The sequence below is a fragment of the Barbus barbus genome (genome assembly GCF_936440315.1).
Source record: "Barbus barbus genome assembly, chromosome: 19".
Taxonomy (NCBI): Eukaryota; Metazoa; Chordata; class Actinopteri; order Cypriniformes; family Cyprinidae; genus Barbus; species Barbus barbus.
Genome location: NC_136747.1, coordinates 23,715,236 through 23,729,455, shown reverse-complemented (window position 1 = coordinate 23,729,455; position 14,220 = coordinate 23,715,236). Strand labels below are relative to the sequence as shown.

Genomic DNA, 14,220 nt, shown 5'->3' with positions numbered 1-14,220 from the left:
AGTAATAATATTAATAACAATATATTTATTAATATGATTAATTTAATATAAAAATATGTTATCATTAGTAGTAGTATTTATTTAATATTAAATATGTAATTGATATTTACATATACAAATTGATATTTTTATAGCATCTGTTTTAACAACCTACAGCATGCTATTAAATTGAGTTTAGAATTGTACTCTCTCTCTCTCTCTCTCTCTCTCTAATTCTAAATTAAATACAGAATGAATTCAATATATGATATTCATTCATAAACTGCTTTATTTGGTCGTAATGTGAATGTGCTGTTCACCTCCCTTTAAGGGCGCTGCGCCTTTAAGAGCCATGCAGAAGCGCTGGCGTGTGTGTGTGAGTTCATGTATGTGTGTGAGTGAGTGAGAAAGGGTGTGTGTTTGTGTTTGTGTATGTGTGTGTGTGTGTCAGCCGTACCCATCATGGCCCCTGAGCAGCAGCTGATCAGACGGACCGCCGCTCCGCCATCCTCCTCCAGCGAGCAGCGGCACCGGTGAAGAGGCTCCATGTGTCCCCCATCCTCGGTCAGATATTTGAGCAAGAGGGCCGCGCTCCAGCCGCCCAGCGCGAACATGAATAAGGATTATTCCATTAATCTATCGGTGCAGCAAGTGCTCAGCCTGTGGGTCCAGGGCACGGTACCGACCCTACAGCACTTCACAGGTACGTTCTCACGAGGAGAAAGACCCGGTGAAACGGGGTTCGTGTGTCTCATCCAGCCGCGCGCACACGCCTCTCCACACCGGCAGAAGCACGAGCATCCCATCTGAACAAGGTCACACTCACATCACACTGTGTGCTTACGCCAAATTAATAATGCAGAATGTTTAGTATTGCATGCATTACTTAATACTTATTATATTATATATTAAGTGTGCATTGCAGTTCCTTACACGATAGCAATACCATGGTACTTTGATATATAGACTACCCTACCATATTAATCTGTTGTGCTATTAACATCATAGTATTGTAAAAGATATAGTATTACCATGGTAAAAATGTGAATCTGAAACATGTGCATTAAACATGGCAACATGCCAAAGTACTTTTTGTAAGGGTGGTAGTTTTTTTAATAACATGGTACGTTAATATACTAATAATTTGGTATTAAGGTATAGTATTGCATGCATTACTTAATATCTATTATGTTATATTTTAACTATGTATTGCCAGCAAACTACATCTCTTACGTGGCACAGTTGGTACTTTTCTCTATAGCCCTATTATAATACTGAATGATTATTATATTCATCTATTGCACTATTAACATCACAGTAATGCAAAATACATATTGCCATGGTAAATGTGGACAAAACAGGATTTTACCTTGGAACATATTCATAAAACACTGTAATACTATGGCACTGCAATAATGACATTTTGTAAGAGTGACAGTATATGTAAGTAGCATTAATATAGTAATCGTTCAGATTCAAGATATGTCTATTATGTATAATTTTCATATACTGTGATATTTATAGTACTCCAAGTATTTCAATGAATACTACAGTATTGATATCATAGTTTTGTCCAAACCGTAATATTTTACCATGGCACTATGTACAAAAAACATATTACCATTATACTTTTTGTTGGTTGTAGTATTTTCTTAACAACAATAGTTTTTTATGCAACTGACTTTGAACTGTCAGTTTTTGTGTACTTTAAAGTAAAAGCTGTGCTTGTCTAGACCATAGTGCACTAATGCCTGCGCCCAGTCTGATGTGAACCTTTGAAAAGCATCGTGCCACTCATTAATCTTTAGTTTATCTTGAGTCATTGCATCGTTTCTGGCGGCTCTCTGCTTGTGTAGTGGAGTAATCGTTAGTAATTACCGTCACCATATTGGTCTCCACATGATACCGTGCTCGTGGGCTTTTTTTGTGCAGCATTATACAGTTTTTTTCCTTGTAGATTATGTGCTTGCTCTGATCATTTCATAATACTGGTGACATAGAGTCATATTTGAGGTAGAGCAGGCTGTGTTAGTCAACACAATACTATGTAAAACCATCTATTCAATGTGAAGGGTGTAACCTGTTATGGAAAAACTGCCCCATATCGCCCAAAGTATAGTTCATTTCCTTTTTAAGGGTCTAGATAAGGTAGCTACACCCATAATTGTATGAAAATCTACGGCAATTATATTTCTTTTCTTTTAATGTGTTACAATCAATGGTGCATATATGAAATGGATGTTATTAAATGAGTGCTTGATTTGTTTGTTGGATATTTCTCACTCTCTCTCTCTCTCACTCACTCACTCTCTCTCCATATATATATATCATATAGTATAACATACACACACACACACACACACAGATAAAAGCTCTCTTTTTCTATATATATATATATATATATATATATATATATATATGCATGTACATGTATGTATATATAGGAGTGTGAGTATACATATATGTATGTACACACACAAACACACACACACATACACACACACACACACACACACACACACACACACACACACACATATATATATATATATATATATATATATATATATATATATATATATATATATATATATATATTTACACCAACACTATCTCATGACCAATTCGTACGTATTTTACAAGGTGGCAAATTCGTATGAATTCATATGACCTCACTCGTACGATTTTGTACAATTTGTCTAAACCCCAGTGACGGGTAGGTTTAGGGGTGGGGTTAGGTGTAGGTTATTCGTACAAATTCATATGAATTGGCAACTCGTACAATTAGCAAAAATTGCATGAATTTGTATGAGTGAGGTCGTACTAATTCATACGAATTAGCCACATTGTAAAATATGTACGAATTGCCGTGCATACACTTACAAACACACACACACAATTCAATATATGCAATATTATGTTTAGTATGACATATTTGATGTAATTGGTCTTAATGCAGTTCTTGATAGTATTTACAAATATTTTGGTATTGTGTTGTGTCACAAGATTTAATATCTGGGTCAAAACCAGTTTAGAACCACTAAAATACTGGCTAAAATCACTGCAGTTAACAATGTGATATAATATAAAAGCCAGACCACAAGTAAGTGGATGTTGGAAGTCAGCATGAAGCATTTCTAGGGAACGAGTGTCTGCCGGTTTTATGGCGCGTGAGGCACATGACACACCCTTTCACTTTTGAGATTTGGCCAGATTATAATTTCTGCAATCTCGTGGACATCTGGCATGACGCAACACATGATGCAATTTTTGAGAGAACTGCGGGAGAGGTAGCATGTGAGCATTGATAAAAAAAAATCACCCCTCCCCCCAAAACCCCTCCACCATTAATACTCACCCTCATGTCATTCCAAAGCAATATGCTATTTTTTTGTGGCCTTAAATTTTGAAGAAGTTCTCCCAATAAAACCAGTTCAGAGTGTCCACGACAGTCAAGCTCCAGAACAGTACCACACATCTATTTGTGCAACTACATACGGGTTTGGAAAGACATACAGGGTGAGTAAACAATGACAGAATATTATTTTTTGTCTGAAGAACATGATAGGATGATGTTGCAGCTGTGGCTTCAATCCCCCATCAGAACAGACCATCAGTGAGAACGTCCACCTCAAAAGTCCCTGCTGCTGACAGAGACAGCTGCTGTTCAAATGGCTCTGATGCAGTAGACATCTCTCTTTGTGATGATGTGAAGGAACAGCACAGGTGCAGAAGCACAGAGACTCAAAGAGAATGCATGAGATTATGACAAACTCTCACTCAGGAGGAAAGTTAATGGCGTTTCCTGTTTTGGTCAGAGCAACAAGCCTATTTAGTCATTTCATTTCCTTCTTCTGTTTAGGGAGGAGACATACTTCTGCCTACTTATCAGTTGTTTGTGCCTTTGGGTGAACAGTGCATTCTTAGAAACTTTGGTTTTTCTGGGCCATAAATGAAAGATTAATTTGACTTCTGCGAGTTCAACATTACAAACTGATCGACAATTAATGAAGCCAAAACATCATTATAAGACAGCGAATTAAATGTTGTTGTATTAGAACTAAATAAATACTGTAAACGCTACCATTCGAAAGTTTGAAATTACAAACCAATGTTACATTTATTTGATACAGTAAAAACAGTAATATTGTGAAATATTATTACTATTTAAAATAACTGTTTTCTGGTTTAATATATGTTGAAATGTAATTTATTTTTGAAATTCAATGCTGAATTTTCATCATCATTTCTCCTGTCTTTAGTGCCACATGATGATTTAATGCGTTTTTTTATTTTGGAGTAAAAGCATTTATTTCATGGTAGTGTATGTTACAAGAATATTTCTGATGTAAATTTGAGTTGTGCTTTCCTGTCAAAGACATGCTATTACAAGGGGATGTGAGTGTTTAAATGGGTTCTTTGTCAAGTTCTTCTTTAGTGTAAGTCTGTGGGTTTTTTGGTGTTTTATCATCTGCCAATAATATAGCATATCTCAATAATCAGTGGCTGAGTTTCCTGTGCAGAAGTACATCAGAAACTTTACACTGTCATGAAAACAAAGTTATAACTACAGTATATTATTGGTAAAGATCCGCAATGTTGCTACTTCTCATTTGGTGATCATTATCTCGATTAGCATCTCGTTTTTTAAATTCGGTCCTGTTTATTGTGGTTCGCCACAGAGTTAGACAGTGCTTGTTTATTTGTTCGTTTGCTTAATTGGAATAAGAGGTTTGGCTGTTTGTATGTGCTGTACATCATTATATGCTGATGCTGGAGAATATTGTTTTTCACTGTGACCGTTGACAGCCTGACAAAAGAGGGTTTTTGTCACCTCGGAAACTGCTTTGTTGACACGACCAGCGCCCAGGGTGTTTAAAGAGGCCTTTCAAACGCTGAATGCTTTACATTAAACCCTCCTTTTTCTTTGCAACAATATGATCTTGCAAATATATCCTGATGGTCTATGTCGTTGTATAACTGTGAAAAATCACTAATCAGATCTAATATTTATTGTTTTTTAAAATGTGTAGAATTGTGTAGCGAATGAGAAAAATGTGTGTGTGTGTGTATGTATGTGTATACACTGCCCTCCAAAAGTTTGGAAACGCCCTAGAAAAGTGGGGTTTTGGACAATATTGGCATGAATCCTTTTTAATTCGGTATGATTTCGGTACATAATCATACCATTTTTTTTAAATAAACAGTGGTGAACAAGTTGCTCTTTCTTTAAATACACTGTTATAGTTAAAATTTTCTTAGTGATAAAAATCTACCTCAGCTTATGCTTAAAACTATAGGGAGCCATTTTACATTATAAGGTTACAATTAGGCCTAACAACTTAACCCAAACTTAAATTTAATTGGTATTTATTTTTAAATAGATGATCCACACTCAACTTAAAAAAAAAATTGTATGCAAACATGTAAATTGCACATAATGCTGTTTTTAAATTAACTTATAAATAATAACATTTCTAGGCTATTTGTTAAAATATATTCAATCACATCTGTTTCATAACAGATTAATTTAAACATACTTTAAAAAATTAAGACTAACGGGTTTAGTAATATAATGAGTATAGTGTAATATTTTGCGAAATGCTCCTCTCTAGACTTCATTTACACAGCCCCCTTCCATTACACGTCAAACTAAATCAAAAATGCGATCAAACACTGTATAATGACACGCACGATATACTCGTGAAATAAAAAATAAACAAACACGTTGCGCACGTCATAATCCCATAGGAGGGAAAAAATGATGTACATAAATTAAACAATATTATCGAGTAAATCAGCAACAGCCAAGCAAATACAAGTAAATATCACTCAGCACTAAAAGGACTTCTTACTGCTCTTCTTATAATGTGCTAGAAATTATAGACATTTTAAAAATGTATAATTTTGTTTCTCTATTTAACAACATTAACTTGAAAGACATCTTCCCTCAGGTATTTGTATTTGTATTTATTAAGCACCGATAAACACAACAGCAGTTGACCACAGTGCTGTACAAATAAAATAAAAACCAGTGAAAAGAATAACATCAGTATACTCAAAAGATAATTTAACAAAGTTTAAAAAGCCAAGGTAAGAAAATGTGATTTCAATTTAGTTTTAATTTAGTGAATTTGAAGCTTTCACAGATAAAGTTATTCCATAGCCTCAGTCCAACTATTGCAAATAGTAAAAAGGTAGCCTAGGTATATGTTTTCTAGCTGGATGTTGTGCTTACGATCAATAATCACATATTTGCATTAGAAAAAAATTATTTTGAAGATCAAAACACAAGACCCACTCGCTGTGAAGTGGGAGCGATTGGTGGCAGAGGATTCCGCTTGGTCTTAAAGCCTTCCTTGAACGGCTATGTTCGCAATTCAAATAATGATTTGGACAAAGAATAATTTATTTGTTATTTGTATGGTCTAGGTGGTCATACATTGTATGCCTGCAAATACGGACTGATGCCTTAAATATGGGACGATTCTGTATTATACGGAACGGTTGGCAACCCTATATAGAATGGAAAAGAGAATTGACTTGGGGGCCCTGGGCTGCAGCCCATGTTGTCCATTAGGATAACTGGCAGCCTAAACCCTCACAGTCTTTCTCTGAGTTCGCACCATTGTGACCTGCACTGGGACGGCTCGTGGGAGAGCTCATGGGTGATTCTGGTTTATATCATTAAGCAGAGGTTCAAACTTCGGTCCGAACACCACTGACCATGAGCTTTGGGCTCTGCTCTCAAGAAGAATATTGATTTATATAGCATATTTTATTTTAGATCAACTAGAAACAATGTTTAATTTATAAAGTTGGCAGTGCGGGCATCGGCAGAAGTTTTAAGTCAGTTATTTTTATCTTCTGCTGTAGTGTGTCAGTAGGAAATATCACTTTATTTTTTCAAACAAGGAGGTGGGTTTCTTGAAGCATCTTGGAGACATTGCCAGTTCTTCTGAGTTTCTTCATGTCATTCCAGACAGACTGGATGATGGTGAGATCAGATCTCTGTGTGGAGCACTGGCTGTTGTCAGATTTTTGTAAAAATCTCACTGGATTATTACAATTAATGGCAAAATTAATGTTTGGAAATGTAAACTGATATTTCCTACTGACACACTACAGCAAAAGATAGAAATAACTGACTTAAAATCATGTTTTAGCTGGTGAAAATACTAGTGCTCTAATAACCTTTAGCCCCAGTATCCTTATCCTTTAGTGAGTAAAATGTGAGTTTGTGAGTGTTGAAATAATGAAGTGTCTCTGTACCTGGAAATGTGGGTCAATAGTAAAGCATTGAAGGAATGTTTTACATCAACGTCATTGTCTGTGTTCCTGGATCTCTGCTTCAGTTTTACTCTGTGCTAAAGTTTTTCTCAGTCTTTCTTTTCCAGTCCATTTGTTCTAAAATGTCTCTCTTCCTGCATCTCATTGCTGAAGTGTCTGTTGTCCAGTATTTGTGTGTTATCTGTGCTTTTTGTCTGGCTGAGGCAGTAGGCAGTGCCACCTCATTACTGGCACAGCATGGCTCTGAGGCTTTTGTGTCCGTCTGGCTTAGTTTACTGATAACACAGTTTGATGGACGACTCTCTGTGTTGCTATTGTTGATCTGTTTATAGTGTTATATATGTGTATGTGTGTGTGTGTGTACGTGCATGTACGGTTTACAGACTTCCAGCACAAAGGCCTGTCAGTCTGGATGTTATGTTTCACTTATCATGTGAATGGCAGCTTATAGCTTAATCAATACATTGTGTTTGTGTGTCAGACAGTGTTTAGTCTGGATTACTGAGACATAAGTCATACATAGGTGAGACAAAGGTTCCTTTTATTTGATCAAAATTACTGTAAAAACAGTAAAATATTATTACAATTTAAAATGACTGTTTTCTATTTCAGTATATATTAAAATGTAATGTATTCCAGTGATGCAAAGCTGAATTTTCAGCATCATTACTCCAGTCTTCAGTGTCACATGATCCTTTTGAAATCATTGTAATATGCTGATTTGCTGCTCAAGAAACATTTCAAAATTGATAATAACAAGCAATATTTCTTATGTAGCAGATCAGCATATAGAATGATTTCTGAAGGATCATGTGACACTGAAGACTGGAGTAATGATGCTTTTGCATCACAGGAGTACATTGCATTTTACAATGTAGTGAAATAGAAAGCAGTCATTTTAAATTCAGAATCAGAATCAGAATGAGTTTAATTGGCTAAGTATGTTTACACATACAAGGAATTTGTTATAGTGACAGAAGCTCCACAGTGCAACAGAAAGACAGAAACAGGACACAGATAATAAAAGAATAACAACAAATAACCAAATAGGCAATGTACAAAACAGCAAAAACACAATATATTATATAGACAATTATGTGTGTACAGGTCTGATATGTGCAAATTTGAAATGAAAAAAAATAAAATAAGTAAGTGTGGTGAATAGTGTGTATTAGAGTTGTAAAGTGTTCATGAGATGTATTGACTGAGGGAAGAAACTGTTCCTGTGTCTGGTCGTTCTGGTGCTCAGAGCTCTGTAGCGTCGACCAGACGGTAACAGTTCAAAGAGGGAGCGTGCTGGGTGTGAGGGGTCCAGAATGATTTTGCCAGCCCTTTTGCTCACTCTGGATAAGTACAACTCTTGGAGAGTGGGGAGGGTTGTACCAGTGATTCACTCAGCAGTCCGCAATACCCTCCGCTGTCTTTTGAGGTCAGATCTGGTAGCTGAGCTGAACCAGACAGTTATTGAATTGCAGAGGACGGATTCAGTGATGGCAGAGTAGAACTGTTTCAGCAGCTCCTGTGGCAGGTTGAACTTCCTCAGCTGGCGAAGGAAGTACAACCTCTGCTGGGCCTTTCTGACAATGGAGTCTATGTGAATATCCCACTTCAGGTCCTGGGAGATGGTGGTGCCCAGGAATCTGAATGACTCCACTGCAGTCACAGTGCTGCTCATGATGGTGAGTGGGGGGAGAGCAGGGGGGTTTCTCCTGAAGTCCACGATCATCTCCACAGTTTTGAGCGTGTTAAGTTCCAGGTTGTTAAGACTTATGGAGCATACAGCCAGCTCCTTAACCTCCTGTCTGTAAGCAGACTCGTCATCATCCTGAATGAGGCCGATCAGTGTGGTGTCGTCTGCAAACTTCAGGAGCTTGACAGAGGGGTCTTTAGAGGTGCGGTCGTTGGTGTAGAGGGAGAAGAGTAGTGGGGAGAGAACGCAGCCCTGAGGAGCTCCAGTGATCAGCACTGGAGCTCCTCAGGGCTGCGTTCAAAACACAGTAGCTGCCATCACAGTAGCAGCAAAACACAGTAGCTGCCATCTGCGGCGCCATCTTAGCATATAAATTTTAATTATATTTCACAATTTTACTGTTTTTTTATATATATATTACTGTTTGCAGCCTTGGTGCACTTAAGGGTCTTCTTTCAAAAAAAGTGTTCAAATGTTTCAATGGTTATGTGTGTGTACTAGATAATGTATATATACAGTAAAGTATATATGATGTAATATACAGTAAATATAATATAGATGTGTTGATTTGCAAATGTACAGATCCTAAGGTTCTAATGGCATAACATCTCTTCATGCTTCAAGGTATAATCTGCACTGTATAGCATTTCATGTGCAAATATGCAGTTTGTTATTTGACGCGTTCGCTTTGACATGCTGAATTATGGCTGTCAGCAGTATTTCTGCCTGAGTGTGTGATTTCTCAAGCGTTTCTCATTTATGTGGAGCTGAATTTCCCAGAGTTCATGACATCAGCAGTTTGATAATCAGTTTGGTTGTTGAGCTGCGATGCTCGTCCATGTCCTGGAATCTTCTGGAAGGCTCCAGAGCCGACTCATTCTTATCAGCGGAGCCAAACTGCCCATTTACTCGCCTCAGAGCTGTGTGGAAAAGACACTTAAATAATAACAGTCTCCAAGCTCATGGTAGATGGAGAGAGGTATATGGAGTGTGAAAGAGAGAGAGAGTAAATGAAAGTAGAATGGTCAGTTTATGAGAACGCAAGGTTGGAGAGAGTGAAAGAGTATTTATTGAGCTTCACTGTTAAAAGTACGGTGTGTTCTGCTCTGTTACGATGTGTTCCGACTCGAGACTCTCAGAAGTAGTTCTTCAAATACAGACATATTTGGCCATGTTGACTTTAATACAGTTTTCTTTTATTTAATTTAATATGTTCCAAGAGTGCATAACCATTCAGAATTATGTCGTTTTTGTCATTTTTAGCCAACAAATGTCATGTGCACCACTTGTGAAATGGAAATGACATTTTATACAATTTTGGACTGACTGATTCTTTTGTCTTCCCAAGGCTAATTTAATTTCCAGCATTCTGTGTATTCTAAACATACACAATGACATATATTTTCATGCTTTTTGCATAATTGGACTAAATTACAGCTTGATTGGAAATGACACAATAAAACATTGTTCACAGATAATATTTGCCTTGCATTTTCATTCCTTCATTGCTAATGTTCAAAACATTGGGGTCTGTAAAATGTTTTAATGTATTTGAAAGTCTCTTATGTTCACCAGTAAATACAGTAATATTGTGAAATATCATTACAATTTTAAATAACTGTTTTCTGTTAATATATGTGTATGTATATGTAATATATTTTAATTCCTAAGATGACAAAGCTGAATTTCAGCAGCCATTATTCTAGTCTTCAGTATCACTTGATCCTTCAGAAATCACTATTATTCAGAATTTATGTTATTAATGGTGAAAACAGTTGTGCTGCATATTAGTGGTGACTGGTGCAAATGCACAAGTTTTAATTAGTGTTCAATCAAAATAATGACTTTTTGAGTTTAAAAGGCACTTGAAAAGTAATAAATGACAATTAGTGTATCATGAGAGATTAATAAGATGTAACAAAACAGTTGCAGTCTCTTAATTGTAATAAATTAACGTATGAAGTGTACAAGTACTGTATGTTTGAATTTTAGTCTGTTAGTGTTCCTTTAGCAGCAGTTCCTCACAAAACAGTTCCTCCTCACTCATGAAAGCAGAACCTTTTTTTTTCTTTCTTTTTTAAGAAATAAGTACAAACAAGACCCAGAATGTGTTGTATTTTGTTATTAGTTGATGTGACAGTGACACAGAACATCATAACTATGCATGATTTGGTTCAGAATTATATTCTACCATACTACATTTGCAGTGTGCTGTATGTTTACTGTGCTTTACCATCCATTTCCAGTTTGAATCATCGGTTTTACACACTATTAGAGTAAAATGCACTGAAATAACTGACATACTGTAACTGGCTGCCACTTGCTGAATGAAACACGCAGCTGACATATTCATGCATATGCTTCCTGAAAGAAATGCTACTCATTTGCATTTTTGGAAACCAGCTAGCTTTCTAACCGGTTTGTTCTCTGTGTCTGTGTGTTTTGTCTGCAGAAATGTGGTACTGGGTGTTCCTGTGGTGTCTATTCTCGTCTCTGTTCGTTCACAGTGCCGTGGGTCTGCTGATGTGTGTGACGCTGCAGCGTCATAAGAGAGGACGGCTCATCACAGTGGTGCTCATCAGCGTGGGGTTCCTGGCCTCTCTCATCGGCGGGGTCATCACAAGTCAGTACTCGCTCACTTCTGCTTTTCTTATCAGCCTTTGTGGTCCAAGCAATTTTAGAAACAAGTGTGCATGTTCTTAAACCTAATATGACATCCGTATTATTAAATGTCCCTGGTTGTTTTGTGCATGATTCATTATTGCATAGTTTTTAAAAGCTTGTTTGTTAAATTTTTTTTCTTAAATCTGAAAACACATTTTCTGCTGACAAAATGAGGCTAGGAAATATTTAGAATTTCTAAATATACTAGAATTTTAAATTTTCTGAAGTAAACCTGAGTTGTGTTTGCTTGTGCATGATGCTAGTGAGTTCTGGGAGATTTCTAGACAGTTACTAAGGATTTCATAGTGATTTTAAGTGAAAATCTTGTGTAATTTAATAATTTAATCTTGTGATTTAATAAAAGGCATTATAATTATTGATGCACCAAAATGATTTTTATAATGCATCACTGACAGCTAAATTAAAGTTTTAATTTAGCCGCAAACTGAAAATAAAGTTAATAAAATTTTATAATAATAATTAAAAAAAATTATATAAACTGCAAATAAGATGCAACTTTTTTAATGATATATTGTTAACATTTTATATTGGTAACATTTAAACGATGGCCTTATTAAAAATTTTCTTTTGTGACAGATTAATTCAAATATACATTGCGTAATGAAGACCATAGGTGCAGTAAAAATAAAATATGTATTATAATGCATATATTTAGCAAAATGCTGTTCTCTAGAGTTATTTTATTCTAGCTGGCTGTTGAGTTAATGGACATTAATTGGCTTTCCTGAGGTAAATATAATGTGTGATTGACATATTTCTGCAGTTGAAGCACCGATTGAGCGATTACATGAGACTGAATCAGTTCAGTAAGTTGTACTGTTTCCTTCAACATACCTTTTGATGCTCATTCATGTTTATTTTGTGCTGTAACTAGTAGTAAAGAGGGAGATGTGATTGGTTCACTTCCCAATTGAGCTGAGGGACCTACAGTGAACTGCCATGCCTCAAAAATGACATTTATTATTTTAATTTCAATTTAACGTTACTGTTTGATGATTTCAGAACTATTTTGGCTGAAACCGAAAATGTATTTTTGAATGAATAGTTTTTTTGGCTGCCAAAATTTTGGTGCATCTTTATAATGTAATAAGTTAAAAATGTTTTAAGGTCATTGGGCAGGGTGTCAGTGAACTAATCTAGTAACTAGCTTGACTCCATTTATATATAGCTGTACACTGTAGTGCCCATTCCCAGTGGCCTGCTTTATTATTAATATGGATTTTGCAGAGAGAGAAAGATAGATAGAGAGAGAGACATTTACACACAGCAGTTTACATATACATTAACCTACACTCAGGCTTTTAGACAAACACACTGAAACATGTCACTAAAACATTCAATAACAGTCAGACGTCTGCTTGGAGAACATGAATGACAGGCTAAAGTGCTATCCAGTCTAGAGATCCTTAAAGTAATCTTTTTTTATATTAGTAAGACTCCCAAACAAGAACTTGAGAGCAGATTCATCCTTCCAGGATTGACATTAAACTGATCATATTTCATTTTCTTTCATTTTATGTAGATCTCCCCATCCTAGAACATTTATTGAAACAACCATGTGTTTATTAAAATATGACCACCCACATTTATCTATCAACTCGTGTTTCCAGTATTCAGCAACTTGCCTGCGTAATTGTAAGGGTCAGAGAGAAGGTTAAAAAAAAAAAAAAAACCGCATGAGCAGCTAAATTAGAGAAGACTTTTTTTCTAATCTGGTATTTGCTGCTGTTCTTTGCTAGGCTGAATTTTGAATTAGTCTGAGAGTCCATATTTACAAGCATATTACATAATATTTTCCTATTTATTTTAAAGAAGAAATTTAGTGGAAAATATTTGGTGTCTTAATTGAACTTTTAAAGTCTTAAGGCTGCAAAACTGATGTTGACTTTGCAACAGCCACAGTCACAAAAACATCTCTATTTCAGTTTCAGATGTGATTTTCCCAGAAGAAGGTTTTATCATTTACATATTGCCCTTTCGTGGCTCAGACACTATCTATGTATCTATCTGTCTATCTTTAAGCTTTTCATTTCAGACTAGGGTTTCTCAAGCCAACATCAATGTTTGTCTACAGTCTTTGCTTTCTATTTATATATGAATGTTGATGTCTCCTGTCTCAGGTGCAGCAGTGGCAGGTGTGTACCGTGTGGCAGGGAAGGACATGGCTCCTCTTGAAGCTCTGGTGTTCGGGGTGGGCCAGACCGCTTTCACCGTCATCATCTCATTCTCACGGATCTTGGCCACTCTTTAAACGGACTGAAAGCATCGTTGACTGACACACCCAACAGCCAATCGGCCGGCAGAAGAGCCGGGGTCGAGGTGAGTGGGGATAAACCACAGAGGTTTGGCCTGCGGTACAAAACGATGAGCTTTAGAAGTCACTAATGGCCAATGGACCACAATATGAAACCCTCTGGAATGGCAGTTTTGGAAATTTTAACATTTCAAGATGCAAAAACAGCATTATAGGCCAATGAATAAACTCATTCAACATGCCAACTGTCCTGATGGAGGATTGAGATGAATCTTCGGATGTCTGTTTGTCTTTGTTAAACATTTGTTTTGTTTTTGCACAT

General features: G+C 36.2%; 1 protein-coding gene across 1 annotated transcript; it reads left to right on the top strand.

Moving 5' to 3' along the window:
• Positions 1-462: 462 nt before the first annotated feature.
• LOC306884913 (transmembrane protein 170B-like) lies at positions 463-14,009 on the top strand. Its single transcript, XM_079441151.1, has 3 exons — positions 463-682; positions 11,412-11,582; positions 13,765-14,009. Exons 1-3 carry the CDS (start codon positions 526-528, stop codon positions 13,893-13,895), a joined length of 459 nt encoding a protein of 152 aa, XP_079297277.1. The 5' UTR covers positions 463-525; the 3' UTR covers positions 13,896-14,009.
• The last annotated feature ends 211 nt before the right edge of the window (positions 14,010-14,220 follow it).

Bases quoted from the DNA above. Each gene is read 5' to 3' on its own strand.
- LOC306884913 (XM_079441151.1), top strand. From the start codon at position 526: ATGTGTCCCCCATCCTCGGTCAGATATTTGAGCAAGAGGGCCGCGCTC. The intron at 683-11,411 runs GTACGTTCTCAC...TTTTGTCTGCAG, and splicing joins GACCCTACAGCACTTCACAG to AAATGTGGTACTGGGTGTTC. The intron at 11,583-13,764 runs GTCAGTACTCGC...CTCCTGTCTCAG, and splicing joins CATCGGCGGGGTCATCACAA to GTGCAGCAGTGGCAGGTGTG.